Source organism: Zonotrichia leucophrys, chromosome 1, assembly GCF_028769735.1.
Source record: "Zonotrichia leucophrys gambelii isolate GWCS_2022_RI chromosome 1, RI_Zleu_2.0, whole genome shotgun sequence".
In the NCBI taxonomy this organism is placed as follows: Eukaryota; Metazoa; Chordata; class Aves; order Passeriformes; family Passerellidae; genus Zonotrichia; species Zonotrichia leucophrys.
Window position 1 is genome coordinate 86,342,172 of NC_088169.1, and position 21,032 is coordinate 86,363,203.

A 21,032-nucleotide genomic window follows, 5' to 3' on the forward strand; every position below is an offset into this window, starting at 1 on the left:
AAAATAGTAACAACAACAGAGGGCATTAAGAGGACTTTACCCTTATTTAGGAAGACAGCCAGACAAGAATGAGGACATCCTGACCATGTGTGTTATCCCCACAGGGTCTGTTCTCCAAGTCCAGTGGCACTTCTTCTCGTGAGTCAAGTGCCACTGAGGAGCATCCTTTGTGGGCAGCACAGAGCTTGGCTGTCTGCCTGCTGGGTGCTGTCTGTACCATCTGACTTGTCCCGTGGCCGATCCTGCCGGCAAGCTTCCTGCTTCGTTTCACTCCTGTCCTAGGGGGATTTCTGCGGGGCAGAAATGAGTGGTTTGTGTTGCTGCTTTGTAGAAGGCATCTGTAACTTTGAAGGGATGCTTTTTTCTGTGTGTGCCTAAACCCCTCCAAATCATTCTCTTTGGAAATGTAAATAAAATGCAAAGCCTTGTGCAGATGTGTCCTGTGTTTCCTACCAGCTGTCACTTCTGTCAAACTACCATCCCCCAGCACATGAGGGTGAAGGACCTTGGCCACCAAGGCCACGCTTCAGTGCAGGGAGATGAGCTGGGTTTCTTTGGCAAGGCTTTGAGATGAATCTTCCCCCATCTCTCTGTCTCTCCCACCTCGCAAAACCTCAGTAATCCTGCCATCATTCTGTGCTTGGAGCTAAATCCCAACCTGCTCCCCAGCATCCTTCCTTCCCTCCCACAACATCCCCTTCTCTCCTGGATTCCCAGCACCGTGTCCTCTCCTGTGAACAACCTGTTGGAATCTTCACAAGCTCCTGCAAAACAGGCGAGGCAGTTCTGCTCCTCCTTGCTTGGTCATGACACACTCCAGAGCTGGACACAGAGGAGGAGGTGGGGATGCTCAGCTGGAGTAGGAAGGCAGGACCTTGCTCACTTCAGATCCCTGTGAACTCTGGGAAAACCAGGACAAAGCCCTCACTGAGTGGGTGGACAGGAGCTACAAGCTCTTCACAGGCAGGTAAGACCCTTCAGGACAGGTTGAGTCCCACCTCCAAGGGACTCATTTCCTCCCAGACACACCGCTCTTAGGAAATCCTACTGAGCTGGGCACTAGAGGAAAGTGCCCCCTTGCCTGTTCAGGACATTTAAAAAAAATCTCCGCTGTTGAAATAGTGCTCCTTTGGCTGAACAGTGCTTCTCCATCAACTTTCCACTTTTGACTATAAAACTTGAGATCTCTGAGCATCTGTGGTGAGAGGAGGATTGCCACCAACCCCTGTGTTGCAGGCTCTGGTTGTGTTGTTCATGTTGCTAAAGGTGCTCTCTGAATCTGCCGTATCACAGAAGTGAAATGACATCCTTCAGGCTGAAATCAGAGACTCATCAACTCCAAAAGCCTCCATCTAAAATGAGCAGATGTTCTGCAGATGGCATGCCTGTTTCCTCCCTCACCTCCAGGCAGCTCCATGCCTTGCTTATGTATTCATGTTGACCCCTTTAGCGGGGTCCTGATAGCTCGGCAGCAAGTGAAGATCCACAGCACTCTAAAAGGAAGACAAGAGCAGGACCTTCCTGCCTTGCTTTTATTTTAGTGAATCTCTAATTACACAGAAAATCAAAGAGAAAAATTGTTGTGCTGTTTAACAGTGGAATGTACTGTGGCAGCTGAGATCTCAGATACAACCCTTCGTGCATCCTGAGAAGGTGGGTGGAGCTGATAAATGGCTGGAAGGCACCAGTTAGGAATGCTGACAGTGTTTGCACAGCACATGGTGTTTGATTTAGGAGTGGTTCTTGAATTGCTGAGTCTCTTAAACAGAGGCTGACAATTCAACATATTAAAGAATAAAAACTTGATAAATACTTTAATGGAAAGTACTATTTTCCAAACTGATGCACAGTCACAGAATCACAGAGTGGTTTAGTTTGGAAGGGACCTTGAAGATCTCCCAGTTCCAAACCCCCTGCCATGGGCAGGGATGTAACCTACTGGGTCAATTTCATCAGGGCCCCATCCAACCTAACCTTGAACACTTCAAGGGGTGGGGCAGCCATACTTCTCTGGGCAACCTGTGCCAGTGCCTCATCATTCTCTGAGTAAATGTATGTATCAGCACAGAGATGTTCCAGCTCATGTTATATAAATATTTATACAATTTTCAAAAAGCACCTATTTATTCCCCACAAAGTCACTGTCAAGTTATTTTTCTTTGGTAAAACCAAATTTCTAAGCACTAATATGATTATTTTTATGATTCATATTGCAGTTGCTCATCCAAGTTCCAGGCACAGGCTAATTCTTTCATAAAAAAAAAAAAACAGGGAAAGGATGGTCCCTGCCTGAAAGAATTTACAGGCTTGGAAATATCCCTTTTACATAGAATAAAAACTGTGGGCAGAGGAACCAGACCATTATGTTCATCACACTGAGGACAAGCCATTGTTGTTGTAGCAGTAGAAGAGCATCGTGGACTCTCTGAGCTGGCAACTATTCCTTTTGCTAAAGTGGTAAGTATTTCTGTTGTGGAATTGAATGTCATTAGCCACCCTTGGTTCTGATTTGGGGAAATCTCTCAGATGAGCAAGGTAAACTCATCTACTGCCCTTCACCGTGCCTGAGTGAAAAGCTTGTGTGAGCAGAGAGGTGATGGTCCACCCATCTTTTCATCTCTGCAGCTGCAGAAGGAAAGGTTACCACTCCAGCATTGAAGACATGGTGGATGTGAACTCTGTCAGCTATATCCAGGATATGATCTGAAACACCTACATAAGCCAGTCCAAAGAATGAGATTTACAGCCCTTAGAGGTCCAGGACAAGCAGATCTTCCAGGTCTCCCTGTTTTCCAGTAAGCATTAATCTTTTAAAATTTATTGCAAGTCTCAAAACCTGGGGTCCCAAGCAGACCTCACCGGTGCATCCAGCACTACCAGCTCTGCTGGTCTGATAAAGGGAAAATTCAAGTATTTCTATTCAAAGCAGCACAGATAACTCAGACAGAGGTTATCATTGAGGATCCCTGAGGATGCTTAAGAGAACCAAAAGCAAAATGTAAGATGGGTTCAGTGATAGGTTTACCCAAATGCACAAAGCATCCAAGAGTCTGGGCCCAGCTTGATGGAGCCTTTCATGAGGACAGGCTTCAAGGGAAGTGAATCAGTCTAAATTCTAACTGGTTTTCCCTCTGTGCCTCAAGCTCCTGCTCAGATCAATGCTGTCTTCTGAGAGGATACAGATCCAGCAAAATTCCTGGAGTATTCAAAGCAAGAAAGCTGGTGTCCATGAGCACAATGCAGATTTTGTGCAAATTATTTCCTTATATACCATACCGACAATTTTCATAATTAACATCTCCCCCAGGAAGATTTTTAGGAAGCGTTGTATTTGTCTGAGCTTTTTCTTTTGGTTGCTGGCAAAAGGAAGCATTTTGAAACAAAAGAGAGTGAGGCAAGGTTGGTAGAGGGGATAACACCTTTTATTTAGACCAACAGAAACTGGAAAAAAAAAAAGGGAAAAAAAACCCCATGCAAGCTGAAGCAGAATCTGACAGACATGGGAATGCCTCATGTGCCCTAAAACATGGATAGTTTTATCCATCTGTATCAGCTGATCTAATAAAAGATAATGTCTCTCATTACAAACTTTATGTTACATCTCTGGACAATCATGCCCATGGCAATTTTGCAACCAGAATGAAACGAAGACGCAGAAGTGATGAGTGCCCTGAAGACAAATTTGGAATCAACAGTGCACTTAGAATGACCTGGAATGAAATAAAGGAGACCCTAAAGGGCTGTGGTCTGATTCTAGAGAGGTTATTTAGGCTAGCTCTGATGTAATACTCTGTGTTTAATAAGTTAACACAGACAGAGAATCATCATAGAATCACAGAGGGTTTGGATTGGGAAGGAACATCAAAGACTATCTAGTTCTATCCCCACCCCCCACCACCGACCCTGTCATAAGTGGGGACACCTTCCACTAGAACAGGTTGCTCAAAGCCCCATTTAACCACGCCTTTAACATTTCCAGGAGTAGGGCATCCACAGCTTTCTCAACCTGTGTCAGTATCTCATCACTCTCGCAGTAAAGGATGTCTTCCTTATACCTAATCTAAATCTCTCCTCTTTTATCTTCAAGATGCTCCCCCTTGTCCTGTCATGATGTGCTCAGGCAAAAATTCACTCTCCTTTTTTTATAAATCCCCCTTTAAGTACTTTCAAGTTCACCTTCACTACATTCTTGTGAGTGTTTTGATTTTGTGATAGTCTTACAACCACTAAATCTGTGGTGCAGCCCACATTCTATATTTGGTGGATACAGGATATTGGAAAACAATGTCATGCAAAGATAATAATCAAATATTTATGGTCAATTAAAGAGTTTATGTTCAAGCAGAGATTCATGTTTGGTTTTATTTACTTTGCACAAATTACTCAGTGCCCAGAGATTGTATGGGTGAGGAAGAACATACCACCACCTTGGACAGATTGCAGACACCCTGTAGATCTGTCATCAGTGTGAGTGAAAAATGGGATTGATAAAATTGCTTGGGATAAACTGTGCTTTGAAGCAGCAGTGCATGGAGGCCAAAAAGCTGTGAAAGTGTTTACTGGTTTTGATACAACCAGTTGTCAAGGCACAGGCACACCTCACAGGGCTCACTGGAGGTGCCTCCCTTGGAAGGGATTATTCAGCCCTCAGTCACACTCACACAGCAGCGCACGAGGTGTGTGCTGGCAGCCAGCCTGAGTCCACCCTGCACCTTGCTGGTTGCCAGAAAACTAATGAGCGAATACTTCCGCTTTCAGGCTGTCCCCTCCCCTCTCCCTACACCTGCTGCTAGAAGCAGCACTCTGCCTGGGACAACCTGGAACCTCCGTGGCAGCAGCTGGGCTGGGAGCGGGGAAAAGCTGACCCAAGGAAGAAAGACCAAGGGAAAGAGTATTGGAGCACAGTTGGGAGCCATCCTGCGTGTGGGGTAGGACACCAGCACTGAGCAGCAGGTTTTCCTAAACAGCTGAGCCCTCAGCTCCTGGGGAAGATGAGCATTTCATCGGAGCACAAGCCCCTTGGGAAGCAGGTCACCGGCAGCCTGCATACGGTGAGTAAGGTATGTCCTCAAGGGCACAATTCCCTCATGCGGGATCAAAGCACCCCTGTTGGGCTACATTCGAGTGGGGTTTTTTCCCCCATATGCTAATCTGAAGACACCAGGCCTAGGCAAATATATCCCTTAGAAGAAGATTCTAGTTGAAAAGCTGTGCCTGTGTGCACCTGTTGTGTTTCTGGAGGGCCAGGTCTCTCACAGGCATGCAAGATCTGACAACAGCAAATTACCAGAGGGGTTCTCCTTTGGCAAGAAATGGGATTCAATTAATACAACATTTAATTGGTCAGTTCCCTAAATAAAAGCCTGTTGTAGGTTTTGGGGTTTTCAACAAGTCTTATGAGTCTCTAATGATGCCAAAGCTGCCCTGTGTTGTTGACATGCAGGTTCATCAGGTGGGAGCAGTAGTTTTTCTAGCTATAAGGGAAATTATTGGCAGTCTCAGACAAGCAGCGTGTTACTAGGTGGAAATCAGTGATGAGATTATTTCTTTTTACTCTTCTCTGCTTTCAGACTATTGCTAACCAGTTTGTCTTCTTGGTTAAAGCTGAACAATCTCTTCTCCAGACCTCTCTGTATTAAGAAAACCCAAGCTTCCTATGTTGCACTTTTCAGATGTAAGTTGCAAAATGCTTCCCTATGGAAGTAACTGTTTTACAGATTAGTAAACTGGGGCACAAATAGATGGAATGACTCTCCTGAGTGTCATCTTGCTGGCTAATTACAGAACTGGGAATCAGCTGGTGCCAGTACTTCCAGTCCACTGGGAACCACTTTGATGCCAGGCTAAAACCATTAATCAAGATGCAAGAATATGAAGTTGGCCTACTGTATAAAGGAATAAATGTTTTCCATTTGTATTAGTGACAAACAGCACGAAACATCTGACCTGCCATCTGAAAAAGGAGCAAAGGCTCAAAAGCCTGAGAGTCTCCTGTCAAATGGTCCCTGGTGGAGAGTGCTGTTGGTAGCTTTTGGACTAATAGCAAATCTCCTAGGGAGAGACTTGACTACAGAAACAGCTTTGGGCTGAGTTTTTCAGTAGGTGGAAATCACAAGATAGTCTCAGACAGAATAGTACTTGTCTTCTTGACCCAAGTGTAAATGATTGCTCTTGAAATTAAACTGCCCACACTAGTGCAAAGCAATATTCCAGCAGGGTCTTTGACCTGAATCTCCTCTTGCTTCCCTGGCTTGCTTAGGGTGTGAGAAAATTTCTGCTAAATCTGATAGTTTGCTCCTGTTTAAAGGAAAAGTCTCCATTGCACCAGGCTGTCTGTTCCTAGTCCCATCCTTTTGTCAGCTCTGTGCTTGTTAAATCCTCTATCAGCCAATCCAGCTCAGTAAGATGAAAGAGAAGCAGAGCTGGCATGAGGTGAGCAAGAGAGTACACAGAGAGGTACAAGAACAGGACAGGGAGAGGGCACAGGAGGCCCCCCTTCTCTTGGTGTGTGCTGTGAGATCAGCTCACGTCATCCCGTGGGTCTGTAGCCATGTGATCCAGCTAAGCACTTAAGTACACACTTCACCTGAGGCATGTGACCAGCAGCACTGAGGCAGTTCCTTTTGTGATCAGATCCAAGAAAGTGCAGGTGAACTGCTGAAAAATAGGGTTGTTTATTGAGTGACGCTTTCCCAATGGCAGGTGTGGCCCGGCCTGGCTTGTGACTTGCATTACAGTACTGCTGGCAGGAGAAAAAGAATTTTCTTTCTTTCTTTCTTTCTTTCTTTCTTTCTTTCTTTCTTTCTTTCTTTCTTTCTTTCTTTCTTTCTTTCTTTCTTTCTTTCTTTCTTTCTTTCTTTCTTTCTTTCTCTCTTTCTCTCTTTCTCTCTTTCTCTCTTTCTCTCTTTCTCTCTCTCCTTCCTTCCTTCCTTCCTCTCCTTCCTTCCTCTCCTTCTTCCTTCCTTCTCTTCCTTTCCTTCCTTCCTTCCTTCCTTCCTTCCTTCCTTCCTTCCTTCCTTCCTTCCTTCCTTCCTTCCTTCCTTTCCTTCCTTCCTTCCTTCCTTCCTTCCTTCCTTCCTTCCTTCCTTCCTTCCTTCCTTCCTTCCTTCCTTCCTTCCTTCCTTCCTTCCTTCCCTCTCTTTCTCTCCTTTTCTTCTCATCTGCTGAGTACTACATAAAATGACTGAGTGCAAAGGGAAGCTAGTAAAATTTTTCATACTGAACATACAAGAAGGTCAATTTAAAAAGTCCAGCTTTCCAGGCATTCAGGCCTCCTTCAATTCACACAATGGTGTTAATACAGAGGGTTAAAAAATGCGAACAAACACACAATCTTTACATTTTTCCATTTTAAGTCCATGTCAGTTGCATGAAATATTTCCTTTACTTCCTAACTAAAGTCATCATACATTTTTAGGTGCTTTGCTAAAGAGCTTCTGTCCTGCACCTCTGACCTGATGGATTTTTGTGTCTTACTTCAGAGTTTCCAGCTAAACCCCTAGATGAGCGGAAGCCAATTCCACCTATTTATAAAGTTTTAAAGGCTTTAGTTTCTCCTTTAAAGAGGAAGGAACAGTTCAGCTTATAAAAATGAAACAGCACAGCTTTGGGCTCTATCTTTGTCCCTCTGCACATGGGGTGGGTGAGAGCTCATGTACTATTCTTGCTGTAGGTGGCCCACAGGGACAATGCTTGTGAGCTGCTTAGGAGATCAGTGTTGGATCCTGTAGTCACTCCCAGCTTTCCTGGGCAGGGTACTCCTTTTCTCTCTTTCCCACCAGAAAAATGACATTTTCCTACATCCCAAAGATGAGGTGAGGACTTAGCCATTTAGAAATGTCCAAGTCTTTGCTGCTCTGGTGGTGAGAGCTGTATAAGCATCCTGCATCTGCTTTTTCCAATAAATCAGGTGGAGGTTCCCATCTGATACCCACAAAATGGGAGCTCATATTGCTCTTCACACCATCATTCCATCTTCCAGCTGTAGTAATTACATATCCTCTGAACAGAGAGAGACATGGTTCTCCCAGGATTTTAGAAGCTGTGGGAAACTTAGAGGAAAGAATTCAAACAATTATTATCTCTCTTTCTGTAACCATTGTTTATAGATATGATTCTCCAGAGTGTGCTATTCATAGTTCACCAATAGTGTGAGAGAAGATTCCTAAAGGCCAATCAGGTTTTAGGTCCACCACTGTTTCTATCAGAACTGTAGATTTCTAAAAATAAAGTGTCTTCTCATGCCTTCTGATGATGGAGTCTCTGTATAGCCTTTGGCTGTCCCCAATAAAATCATCTATCTTTTCCTTGACACTTCCATGTTGATGACCTCAGACTGATAATGCACATGGCTTTTTGTCTTTTTTTTTTTTCAGTTGTCACCAATTGTGGAGTTAAATGTTGGCGGGGAGATGTACACGACAACACTGAGCACCTTGAAAAAACACCCTGGCTCCAAGCTGGCAGAGATGTTCACCGGCCAGCCCAAACTCAGGACTGACTCCGAAGGGAGGTTCTTCATCGACAGACCAGGCACCTACTTCAAATACATCTTGGAGTACCTGCGCAGTAACCAAGTCCCCACCCAGTGCATCCAGGATGTCTACAAGGAGGCATTGTTCTATGACATAGAGCCTTTGATCAAGCAGCTTGAGGACTCCCCGCAGATCTTTGGGGAGCTCGTGGCGAGGAGGCAGTTTCTGGCCCGCGTGCCCAACTACAGCGAGAACATCGAGCTGATGATCCGCATCGCGAGGGCGGAAGCGGTTGCGTCCCGACAGTCCAGCGTCATCGTATGCGTGGTCAGAACCGAGGAGGACGCAGCCAGGTGTCAGGATGCCTTGAACAGTTTGGACATGGATAAAAAATCCGTGGTGAAGTTTGGCCCCTGGAAGGCTGTGCCCAGCATTTCTGATCTGCTGGACTGCATTCAAATGGACGTTGAAGCCAAAGGGTACAAAATATCCTTTCAGCCCCATGTTGCTGAAAAAGGTTTTCGCTTCAAGTCGCATGACTTCTTCTACAAGTTCTTGTTCACCTGGTGGTAGCAAAGTGCCACCATTGATAGGGAACATCAGAAAGCAATCACTGGAACAAATTAACCCTGACTGTGGAGAATAAATCACAAGCTATCAGAGGGAGAGGAAGAAATGCACAGGCCAACAAAAGGATCTCCTTTGGCTGTTTTCCATACCAAAGAACACTTAAGAGCCACTTTACTTGGGATTTAGGGGATAACTTTTTAGAGGTTTTAAAAGGCTCCAGAAAAAGGAGGAATTTTACTCTTCAGTGTTGCTTACTATTCATTCAGTTCAAAGAGATGGATCTGTGAATTGAACCAACCTCACTCAACCCAAGGGAAATGAATAATCCCAAATATGCCTGGTGGACATGTAGAGTTGCTCTCTCAAATGGGAACAGGCCACATATGTGGAAATCCTGACTGAAACAATGATATTACCACATACTCAAATTAAATTTGGTTTCTAAATGGGAAGGCAAAAGCTATTCTTCTCCTGCCTTTCTACACTAGAATCTGGGTTAAAAGGAAGGATTCAGTGTCCTATGATCACTTCTTCTTTCTCCAGCAGACAGGCTACTCTCTAGTCAATATATTTATTACCATTATTTATTATTTGTTCTGAAGGAAAGACAGAGAACCTCAGCTACGGCCCCGGATAAACAAAAGGCAAAAATACCATCACTGATATGAGGAGCTTATAATCTTAGGACACACACTCCTCTTTCAGACCACACAATCTTAACCTTTTTCTTATGACACTCATTATTATGATGATGCTATTTCTAACTATATAAGCTCCTGGAAGAATTGGGAAAACCTGCCATGATTTGGTGGGAAGGAAGTGGTGCTGAAGCAACAGCCTGCAAATTCTCTTTTACTGAACACAAGTTGCATTGTACAAGGCATTAAAAAAAAAATCTTAGAATGTAAAAGTTTATTTTTATACTGGAAATGGCTTGGGTTTAATCACTCTGAGAATCATAATGGCTGATTTGATAAAGACCATATTTCCTTTACTTCTTGAAGGATGGATTTCTTCCAGTCAAGGACAATAACCATAGAATCATAGAATGGTCCCTGGGATTTCAAATAAAGAAATTTTAAAATTTTTTTGAATTATGCAGAAGTGCTTTATTTACTGACATTTCCCCCTCAAGATCCCTGAATTCTAAAGACCTGAAGTTTTGTTTTAGGATAACAGATTTGAGCCACTCCTAATTAAGCTGTTTCAGATGTGCTTATCCTAGCATGGACCTCCCCCCAGTGACAGCCGTGAGTCACTCCAGGCTGCAGGGCAGTTCTGCTCTAGGTGTGAAGGGACTCTGAGACCTTTTACATTCACAGCCTTGGTAAGAATGGACACAGTCAGTGTCTGAGAGGACAAAAAGGTTTCAGAGGGGCTCTTTTGATCCTAACCAAGTGGTTGGTGGTGCTCAACCTGGAAGAAGAGAGATTGAGGAGGCGTCCCAGTAGACAAAAGGCTACTTTAAAGAGATCTGTTACACTTTGTCCATACTAAGGGTGGGGAAACTGGCTTAAGTCACAACAACAGAGATGAAAATTAGATATTAGGAGAAAAAAAAATCTCAGTATAGAACAGTTAAAGCCTCATACCAATCAACCTCTACAGGACTGCTGCCATGAGAAACTTTAATTGGCACACACTCAAATTCTGTGTTCAGTTTGGGGCCCCTCACTCCAAGAAGGACATTGAGGCCCTGGAGTGTCCTGGAGAAGGGCAGTGGAGCTGGGGAAAGATCTGGAGCACAATTCTGATGAGGAGCAGCTGACAGAGCTGGGGGTGTTCAGCCTGGAGAAAAGGAGGCTCAGGGTGACCTTATCGCTCTCTACAACTCCTGAGAGGAGGGTGCAGCCAGGTGAGAGACAGGTCAAGGAAAATGGCCTCAAGTTCTGCCAGGAATACCATCAGGAAAAATTTATTCACTGAAAGGGTCATCAGATATTGGAACAGGCTGCCCAAGGAATTGGTCAAGTCACCATCCCTGGAAGTGCTGAAAAAATGTGTGGATGTGGCACTCAGGGACAGAGTTTAGTGGTGGGCTTGGCAGTTCTGGATTAATGGCAGAACTTGATGATCTTAGACATTTTTTCTGACTTTAGTGATTCCACAATTCTGCTGGAAAGAATTTTTCTAATTATTTTCAATTAATTGTTTTAATTAATCATAAGCAGTATATTATTTATTAGCATTGTATTGGTCCTAAGTCACTTTTAGCCAGCATGTGGATAAGTTTCTTTACACAAACTGTTATTGTTAGAATTTGATTGGGAAAATCATTGAAACTTTAATCTTTGCTAAACTAGCCCTGATATGCTTTGGTGAACAAAACCTGCGAGAGAGAGAGATGTATTTCTGAACATGGACACAAAAAATGCAGAATGTGTAGATTACAAGGGCATTTTGCAGAAACCAGAAGATAACAGAAACTCCTCAGTATGTGCTGCAAAACTCCCTACCTGGGAGAGAGATAGCGAAAATACTGAGAAATGGGGACTGGTTAACATGAGAAGCAAGAATAAATAACCAGTAGAGAACAGAATACTAATTAATGAAGATAATGATGTCATTTAGAACAAATGAATGAGCATTCATTTCTTTGTTAGCTAAAAAAAGTAGAAAAAGGTGTGAAAGTCAGCTTAAAATCAAATACTAGTGTTAGGAAATTTTATCCACAAACATCAGAGGTTTATGTCCAAAAAGGAGACAGAAGAGTCCTTTTACTTTATTCGAATAAAGGAGAGGCCATGGGGCCTTCCCCTGGGATCTCTTAAATTTTTGGAGGACGAAGCCTCCTTTTTATCCTAATTTCCTGGGCACTTCTCCCTTCTCTCTTTCCCCGTTGGCTGAGGTACTTTGGAGGTACAGACTTCCCAATACACCTGATACCAAAGATTCCCTCTAATGTATAACCCTCCCTTTTAATTTTTAATTCTTATGGAATTTAGGGGGTTTTCTTCCCCATTGTTTCTTTCATCTTTCAATGTCTAATTTCATTCATCAGCCACCTGAAGTTTATTTGTAAAAGCAAATATCTTTTCCCATTCATCAATTAGTGGAATCTTTCCCATTGTTTCTTTTATCTCCCAGTGCTAGTTTTATCTACCAGCAGACCCACAGCTTGTTCGTAAAAACAGATCCGCCATTCCTCTCGCTAGTGAAACCTGGGCGTACTGTGTGGGCAAACAGCGCGGGACAGCCGCCCTGGGGCGGGTGGGTCAGGCTGCGGGGCGGGCCCAGCCGCAGCCGCCATGTTGGGCCCGCGTCCCCATGGCAACGGGAGGCCGCCGGACCATCGAGTGCGGCCTCCGGGCGGAAAGAGAGGCCGCGCCTGGGCCCCTCCCGCCGCAGCTCTATGGCTCCTCTTCCGGGTTGCTCGGCGGTGTCATGGCGGCGCACCTGAAGAAGCGGGTGTACGAGGAGTTCACCAAGGTGGTCCAGGTAACACGTCCCCCCTGGGCCAGAACGGACGCTCCGAGCTCTGCCGTGTGGCGGGAGGTGCCGGCGGGTGAGGCGGAGCTGTGGGGAAAGCCGCCGGCCCAGCCCGGCGCCGAGCCTGGGAGCGCCTCCCGCTGAGGGGTTGGGGAGGAGCGGGACGGGTCGGCCCCCGAGTTTAGGAAGGATGGAGCTGCTGGAGGGGAGAGGTCTGAGGGAAAGTGTTCCCCTCAGGGTGAAGAGGGGGAAAGGTTCTCCCTCACTCCTGTGCAGTGTGCTCTGGAATGACCCTGCTTGAGAGGGTTGGACGAGGTGATCGTCTGTGATCCCTTCCAACCAGACCCGTTTTGTTGGTTCTTTGACCTGAGCAGGGCCGGCACTGCTGCGGGGAAGAGGAAGCATCCCCCAGCCAGCGACTGGGGAAGGAACTACAGCGGCTTTCTGGGCTGCTCCAGGCCGGTGGGAGTGGGAGAAGCCGGTGTTTGCCCTGGATTCGTTGTTTGGTGTTGGAAGCAGCTGGATTTCACCCAGCCTAGGGTGGGGAGAGGCCGTGTTTCATGGGGCGAAGGATTACCTGGGCAGAACAGTAACAGCCACAGCGGTCTGAGCAAGGGTGTCTCCCTGAGACAGATAGATGAAGGAGGGGCTAGTGACTGCCCTGGGACATGGGAGCTTCCTTAGGCTTCCCCATGTTCAGTCTGGGCAGGAGTGGGTCTGGATATGCTGTTTGTGAGCCTGTCCCTCTGCCCACAGCAGCAGCATGAGGACCTGTCCACCAAGAAGCTGCGGCTGACCAAGCCCAGCAAGTCAGCAGCGCTGCACGTGGACCTGTGCAAAGCCACCTCGCCTGCTGATGCCTTGCAGTACCTGCTCCAGTTTGCCAGGAAGCCCGTGGAAGTGGAGAGTGTGGAAGGGGTTGTCAGGATCCTGCTGGAGCATTATTACAAGGTGGGGAAGCTGGGAGCCAAACATGCTTGCGCCTTCTGCTCCTGTTTGCTTGGTGTGGGATGTTGAGGAGGGGCTCACAGATTCCTCCTGTGTTGCTGACTCAGCCTGGGCTGAGAGTGAACAGCTGTAGCCCTTGACCCAAGTGATTTCTGATTGTGTTACTTGGTCCCTGTGCTGATGGTTTCAGCAGCCAGTGACAAGTTATCCCTGCTCATGGCCTGTGTGGAAGTTAACTTGGCAAGGGACAAAAGACCTGTCAAGTTTTCCAGGGAACTGGAACTTTTCCAGCTGGGAGCCTAGCTATCTAGAGCTGTTTCAGCTTTATCTGACATTTTCCTGACTGATGTGTCCTTACCTTGTTCTTCATTTTCTCTAGCAGTGGAGAAACCTTTTAGCTATTGCTTATGTGGTGAAAACCAGCACTTTTAAAATCCCAGAATCATGGAGTGGTTTGGGTTGGAAGGGACATTAAAGATCATCCACTTCTGACTCCTCTGCCAGGGCAGGGACACCTTCTGTTAGACCAGGTTGTCCAAGGTTCCATCCACCCTGGCCTTGAGCACTTCCAGGCATGAGGCAGCTTCCCTGGACAACCTTTGCTGGGCCAGTACCTCACTGCCCTCTCAGTAAAGAATTTCTGCTTAATCTCAAATCTATGAAAAAAGCTGTCAGAGATCAGTCTCTTCTCCAATTAACAAGCAGTAGAACAAGGAAATGGCCTCAAGCTGCTCCAAGGAGGTTTATTGGATATTTGGAAAACTTTCCAAAAAGTTTTGAAAAGATTATCAAGCACTGGAACAGGCTGCCCAGGGCAGTGGTTGAGTCACCATCCCTGAAGGTATTTCAAAGATGGGTAGATGTGGCACTTGGGGACACAGTTTAGAGGTAGATTTGTCAGTGCTGGTTTAGGGATTGGACTTGATGGTCTTAAAGGTCTTTTCCAACATAAATGATTCTCTGATTCTATGAAATGCAGAGTTTCTGGTCAAATTGCACAGATTTTTTGTGCTTGGAGTTTTTTTATAGCCTGTATTAGAAGAGAGATTCAAGAACCTGCAGATGAGATCACGCTGGCAAGAACACAGCCTGTTACAGAATCCAGCTTTTAAAAATATTGCTTTCAAAACTACCATAGCTGGCATTATTTTACTTACAGACAGAATTTTCAAAAGAACTTGTTTCTTAGCACTCCATAACACTTACACTTCCCTGATCATCCAGAAACCTGACCCTGAAAGCTGTAACTGCAGTAGAATTTTTGTGATGATTTCTTTGTTTGCAGTGTCATTGTTTTGTTTAAGATGGTCCTGTAGCCTCCTGCTCCTTCATGCCTATAGATTTTGGTAGGGCAGTCCCCATGCTGTCCTGATGACAGTGTCCATTGTTCAAACACATAACTTCAACCCTAAAATAAAAAACTTTTCTCAGTTCAGTTGAGAAAGGGACTGCCACCTTGAGTGTCACATTTGTCACTTGGAAGCTGTGTGTGGCACTGAAGTCTCCCTTAAACACTTGACAGATATAAATAACAGTTGTAACTGTAAAATTTCTTGTTGAAAGATGGGATATTTGTCACTGTAATTTTGCTGCAACTCTGTGTTCAGTGTTGCACAAATGCTTGGTAAGATCCATGTATGACATCCAGATGACTTTCTGCCTTTCTACTCTGCATTGGATATCCTTGGCCATACAATGAAAGAGAGACCATCCAGTTATGACCAGAAGTCATGTGTGCATGAGTCTGTAGAAACCTCAAAATAAATCTTTAAAATGCCTGAACTTTTGAAATTAATTTTAAAGGAATATTAATTGATGAGGCTTCCTTATGTAATTATCACCCATGACAGCATTTGCTGTTTCTTAAATGAGTAGATGTATGTAGGTAATATATGCTGTTCTCTTTGCTTTTCTTTAACTTTGCTGTATTGGGTTTTTTTGGGGTGTTGTTTCCTTCCAGGAGAATGATGCCTCTGTAAGGCTGAAGATTGCATCCTTGCTGGGGTTGTTGTCAAAGACTGCAGGATTTTCCCCAGACTGCATTATGGATGATGCCATCAACACCCTTCAGAATGAGAGTAAGTCTCCCTTTTGATGTGATGCTTGAGGTCAAGGTGGAATCATGCTGTCAGAGCATTTGGGACAGTGGCAAGGCCTTACATCTCAAGTGTATGATTGGGAATTGCTGCTTTGAGTATTTATTTTCTGGTTTTGTGAAGGATGACAGATAACACCATGTTCTGAGGAGGAGAGGAATGTTCCTCTGACCTGCCTGCTCTAAATCTTTGTTCTAAAGGAGTGCAAAATTTGCTTTTGCATCTCCATCTGAGAGCTGTTGCTTCTGAGCTTCTCTGTTCTACAGGACAGTTTTGCTTAAAATTGAAATATGTTTGAAGAGGAGTTTTTTATATTATGCTGGAGGCCAGCTCATCAAGCTGTATCAAGAGGAGTGTAGCCAGCAGGTCAAGGGAGGAGGGTATTCTACCCTTTTACTCAGCACTGATTAGGCCACATCTGAAATACTTTATCCAGTTTTGGGTTCTCCAGTGCCAGACTGGTGCTGGTAAGGTTGGGTGAGTTCAGCAGAACCACTGAGGTGGTAAAGGACTGGAGTATGTGATGTACAAGGCATAGCTGAGGGAGCTGGGCTAGTTCAGGCCTTGAAAGGTTTCAGGATGGCCTTCCAATGTGGATCACTCTGTGATCCTGTAGCTGGTAAGAGTTCAGCAAAGTAGTGCATAGCCTTTCACTCTTCTGTCTTGCAGAGTCTCACCAAGTCCTTGCTCAGCTGCTGGACACCCTCTTAGTGATCGGCACAAAACTCCCAGACAATCCATCTGTCAGGATGAGGCTGGTAGAGGTAGCCTGCAAGGTAAGGAGGCCTCCCTGGGCCAGGAAACTTTTGTCACTGCCACATGAAAAAAAGAAAGGTAGTCAGTATTTAAATTATTTTTGTTTTTCTCAACAAACTGTTACAATACTAACATTAATAACTGCTAGGAAACATAGCACAATGTTTCAAAGGGCTGAAAGAACCATAAGAATCCAGTTATATCTGCTCATCTCTTCTTCCACAGCATCTGACAGATTCTTCTCATGGTGTAAGGAATAAGTGTCTTCAGCTAATTGGCTGTCTTGGCCCAGTGGAAAAAGGTGTTGCAAAAGAGGCTGAAAGCCAGGCAGCCAGAGATGTCCAGAAGATAATAGGAGATCATTTTAATGATCAGGACCCTCGAGTTAGGACTGCAGCTATAAAAGCCATGGTAAGTGTAGCTGGTACTGTGGAAGAAATGGTTTGGAGTTGTATCAGGGAGCTGAGAGAGGGCTGCAAACTAACACAGAGGTTTGTTTTAGAGATTATTTTAATTAACTTAGTAAAAGCCTGTTCAGTGTATCAAAATTACCTGAAAAAATAAGCTAGGTCTTGAAATATCAGAGTAACATGAGATCTTAAAGGACATTTGAGTGATTCATAACTTCTGTTTCAGGTATAGCTGAAGAAGCTTTTTCAACTTGTTCATTCTTTTGAGTGTGTGTAGGCTCTTTTTTTTAGAGACAAATTTATTTCTTGATTTAGTATTGGTTACCAGAACTTCAAGAAACCTTTAGTGCTCCAAAATGCAGTAGGTATCTGTTTATGATAGGAGGCCTGTGTGATAAGTCCAGAAAGAATTTAGTTTGTTTGTTTTAAAGCAAACATTTATGTATTGCCTCATGGTTGCATTCATTAGCATTCTCTAATTGTTCATGAGATATACTATATATTGGGGTTTTTTGTGTGGGGACCCTTCAGAAGCTTTTAGTTTTGAAGAAATGCAAGCAAAGACCATGCTTTTCAAAATACTGCTTAATGCAAGTTGCCTGTGAGTGTATGGGGATACAGAAGTTTTTTCTATTACTCCTGAAGTTTATAATAATGTTCCATCTAATGTGATGGTCAATGAGAATCTTTGAATTAATGTTATCAAACTCCAGAGAAAGAAGGAAGATGCATTTGAGGAGGTCAGATTACACTTGGGTCTCTCTGAAATCTCCCTCTCCTAGATGTTGTACTTACTCATCCTTCTAAAAAGAAACAGTGTAGGACACTTTGCTGCCATTGTGGTTCAGTAACAGAAGGATTGCCAATGAGTTTTCATGCCATGTAAATGCTACTTTTGGATCCATGTTTCAGGAATGGTAGTACAGTAATTAATTATCTGTTTTAATTGTGAATGAATATGGCTAGCACTAAAAAGTTATTTGAAGGTTGGGAGAATGAACAGGCAGTGTATTTGCATAAATTGTTTTTCCATAATCTAAGTATGAATGATTATGAAGCTAAAAAAATATACTGAAGTCAAGAATATTATTTAAAATACTTATGGTCAAGGTAATGCAGTATTTTAATTATAGCAGCTCAAACAGAAAAACTGTGGTGAAAACTTAGTCTGTGTCCCTTAAACCTCTACTTACACTTTCTTACATTGTTTTGTTTTTCTTCCCTGTAGCTACAGCTTCATGAAAGAGGACTAAAGTTACAGCAAGCTATTTATAGTCAGGTAAAACCTCGTATTTGTTTTGTACTTGTCTGCACATCTTTCTCTTTGAGTTCTGTGGCAGTGTGTTTTATGAGGAGGAGGGCACTGAGCAGAGGAGGATTATTTTACACTTAGGTAGCAGATATTCCTTGTTGTTGTGTAACAGTGGAAATAAAAGGTTATTTTGCATCCATTGTGCTTAAATGCACTAAAGCATGTGCTTTGTTGTATATTGTTTGGGGAGGTGATCATGGGAAGGTCAAGGCATGATGAAGGCATTCCTGTCGTCTGGCAGTCGTAGTCTGAAAGTCCTAAACCCTTTTCACTGGAGAGTACCCATGAAGCTTGTATTGGCTATATCAGTAAGGCTGTGCAGCTGCAGCCTGTATCAAGTCAGTTCTGTTGCAGACTCACATTTCATCCTTCTTGCATAGTACAGGCAATTCTGGAGTTTATAACATGTGCCTGGTTGACTTTACTAGGTCTAGTCAGCCTGATCAAACTTGGGAATACTAGAGAGTAGCAGGGAAGACGAGATTCATTTTGATTTTTAATCTGTCCTAACTGTGGTGAGGATGCTGCTGACATTGTGGGAAGGGAATGGCAGCTCAGGTGGAGATGTTTCAGGTATATTGGACTATGAATGCTCTTTCAGGCCTGCAAGCTGTTGGCAGATGATTACGAGCAAGTGCGCAGCGCTGCAGTTCAGCTGATTTGGGTCCTCAGTCAGCTTTACCCAGAAAGGTACGTCCTGTGTGCACTGTCCTCAAACTACTGGCCAAGTGTCCTGGTTTAGGGCTAATTTGTTAAAGAATCTACAAAGGAGGGCCCCTCCCCCCAACTGGTTCGGGAATAATTCCTTGGAGAGAGGTGGAAAGAACCTGTTTATTTGACTGGCCCAGCACTCCCCAGCACACAGAATGAACAATACCCGATGACACCGCTCTGAGAAAGATGGCAAAATCAGAAAGTCTCTTTCGGGGGGGGTGGTTGCTCTGTTCTCAGTCCCTCCAGCGCTGGGGCAGCTGCTGCAGCCAAACCTTCGGTGTTCCCGGGTCCCAGTCTGGAGCAGGTTCGAGATGGTCACAGAAACAGGAGAGGAGAAACAGTCCAGGAAGGAATGTGGACTGTTTAGCTAGAACTAGCTAATAGGCAGAGGTGAAAGCAGAACAGAAGCAAGAGCAGAAAAAGAGAGCAAGCCAAAGCAGCAAGCTGAAGCTGGAAGTGAAAAAACAGCCCTATGTACTGCCCGTCTCTGTGTCCCTGATAAGAGAAACCCAAACAAAACTTCCACTCTTCAGAGCCGGTCTTAAAGGCACAGAACAAATGAATGGGGATATACAAGCATCATAACGTCACCCCAGGACACCAAGTAACCACCTAATCCTGAGAGTTTTGTGCTGGTAGGTCTGAGGAGGAGCTGCTAGGAAACTGATGTGTACAAATGGCTGATGCCTGATGAGAATGCACTGATGCAGTGAAGTTCTGGTTCCTGGTATCTGTTAAACATTAATAGGAAATTGTTTGTTATTGATGCCATCCAGTATGGAATACAATCAACAAACTGATTTCTCTATGTCAGCATTGTCCCGATTCCTTCTTCTAATGAAGAAATTCGCTTGGTTGACGATGCCTTTGGAAAAATTTGCCATATGGTTAGTGATGGTTCCTGGGTTGTAAGAGTACAAGCTGCAAAGTTATTGGTAAGTTGCATTATTTTCTTCTCTAGCAGAGAATAGTTTCTCCTAAGTTACTTGACTTTTCATATATATTTGAAAAAAAAAAAAAAAAAAAGAACGAGAGGATGTTTAAAACTGTATAGATAAATTTCTCCCAAAATTCTGAGGGGAAATAAATGAGGGAGGTTGAGGAAACTCAACAGTTTTTCAGCTCAACTGTGCAGTGATTCTTCCCTTGAGAGTAGATGGTTGAACATTAAAGAAAAAAAACAAATCCTTGTCATAATTTCCTGCCCCTACTTCCCTAGCACAGGACATGTGAACCAATTGAACTCAAGAAAAGCCACATTAACCTCAGTGGGAAAATTAGATGTTCTGATTCTTAAGTTCACTTTTTTAGACTCTGACATACAATAGTGTCAGGTATTGCATAAAGCTGTTAAAATGAGTGGATAAGATTGAATGCCATGTTGGGATAAATCAGGAAATTTTATGGTGCAGTTTAGAATAATCCTGTTTTTTCCTTTTGAAATTTTTTTCTCTTTAGGGTTCTATGCAACAAGTTAGCTCTCATTTCTTGGAGCAGACCCTTGACAAGAAGCTCATGTCAGATCTGAGGGTATGTAAGTGTTTGAGTTTGTTTTCCTGTGTATAGGTGCTAAAATCACACAAGAGGTGTGTTAATATTGAGTGTGCTCGTTCATCTTGTCCTTGCCTGAGGGTTGCTGAGAGTTACTTGATGATGACAGGTTTTGTTTTAGATTACAGTCAATGAAGCAATTGCTAGTTTTAGATTTCATTCACCAAGGACGTAAGAAACAGCTCCAGGCTATTCAAATTTTGCAACAAGTGAGAGGTAAACGTTTGTAGTGTTCTGATAGTTTTTGGCTAAAAGCTCTGGTTATTGTGTATGGAAGGTTGCATCCTAGTTCTAGGAGCAAGCTCTTGGAAACATCCTGAAACATCTGATCAAAAAACATCAAGATTTCAAGAAACATGAGTAGCTAAAGGCTACTCAGCCCCGTGAGCAAAATTTTTCAGTAACATTCCTTCCTTAAGCAACATGCTCAAGGTTATGTTTATTTTTTTCTGTCTACAAAAGAATGATGAAGAGCTGCTGTTTTTTGTGTGCTGCTTTGTAAAGGCTGTTAAAGAAAGTGCTGTGCAGCTTTATTTAGAGTGTGTAGGAAAAGGAGGCAGACTAGCAAGCACACTGAATGAATATCCCATTTTACACGTTGCTGAACTCTGGATAGGGTTGCTGGCATTAAAGTATTTAATTGCAGTTTGACAAGTTGAACTGCAAAGTGATAGCATTTTTGCAGATCACTTACTGGCTTCTTAACTAGATGGGCCTTTGTTCTGACCAGGTTGGGCTGTTTTTGCAATGAATGTCAAAGACTATGTTAATT

General features: G+C 43.9%; 2 protein-coding genes across 2 annotated transcripts in view; both read left to right on the plus strand.

Moving 5' to 3' along the window:
- The first annotated feature begins 4,925 nt into the window (after positions 1–4,925).
- Positions 4,926–9,047, plus strand: KCTD14 (potassium channel tetramerization domain containing 14). Its single transcript, XM_064702198.1, has 2 exons — positions 4,926–5,051; positions 8,376–9,047. The coding sequence occupies exons 1-2, from the start codon at positions 4,992–4,994 to the stop codon at positions 9,045–9,047; spliced, it is 732 nt and encodes a 243-aa protein (XP_064558268.1). The 5' UTR covers positions 4,926–4,991.
- Positions 9,048–12,406: 3,359 nt separating this feature from the next.
- The window catches only part of INTS4 (integrator complex subunit 4), a 32,213-nt gene continuing 23,587 nt past the window's right edge, over positions 12,407–21,032 (plus strand). Inside the window, exons 1-9 of the mRNA XM_064720309.1 lie at positions 12,407–12,482; positions 13,230–13,424; positions 15,382–15,499; positions 16,187–16,293; positions 16,499–16,684; positions 17,912–17,962; positions 18,597–18,685; positions 19,524–19,644; positions 20,168–20,239. Coding sequence (XP_064576379.1) covers positions 12,429–12,482; positions 13,230–13,424; positions 15,382–15,499; positions 16,187–16,293; positions 16,499–16,684; positions 17,912–17,962; positions 18,597–18,685; positions 19,524–19,644; positions 20,168–20,239 — 993 coding nt within the window. The 5' untranslated portion in view covers positions 12,407–12,428. The remainder of the gene's footprint in view (positions 12,483–13,229; positions 13,425–15,381; positions 15,500–16,186; positions 16,294–16,498; positions 16,685–17,911; positions 17,963–18,596; positions 18,686–19,523; positions 19,645–20,167; positions 20,240–21,032) is intronic.

Bases quoted from the DNA above. Each gene is read 5' to 3' on its own strand.
- KCTD14 (XM_064702198.1), top strand. From the start codon at position 4,992: ATGAGCATTTCATCGGAGCACAAGCCCCTTGGGAAGCAGGTCACCGGC. The intron at 5,052-8,375 runs GTGAGTAAGGTA...TTTTTTTTTCAG, and splicing joins TCACCGGCAGCCTGCATACG to TTGTCACCAATTGTGGAGTT.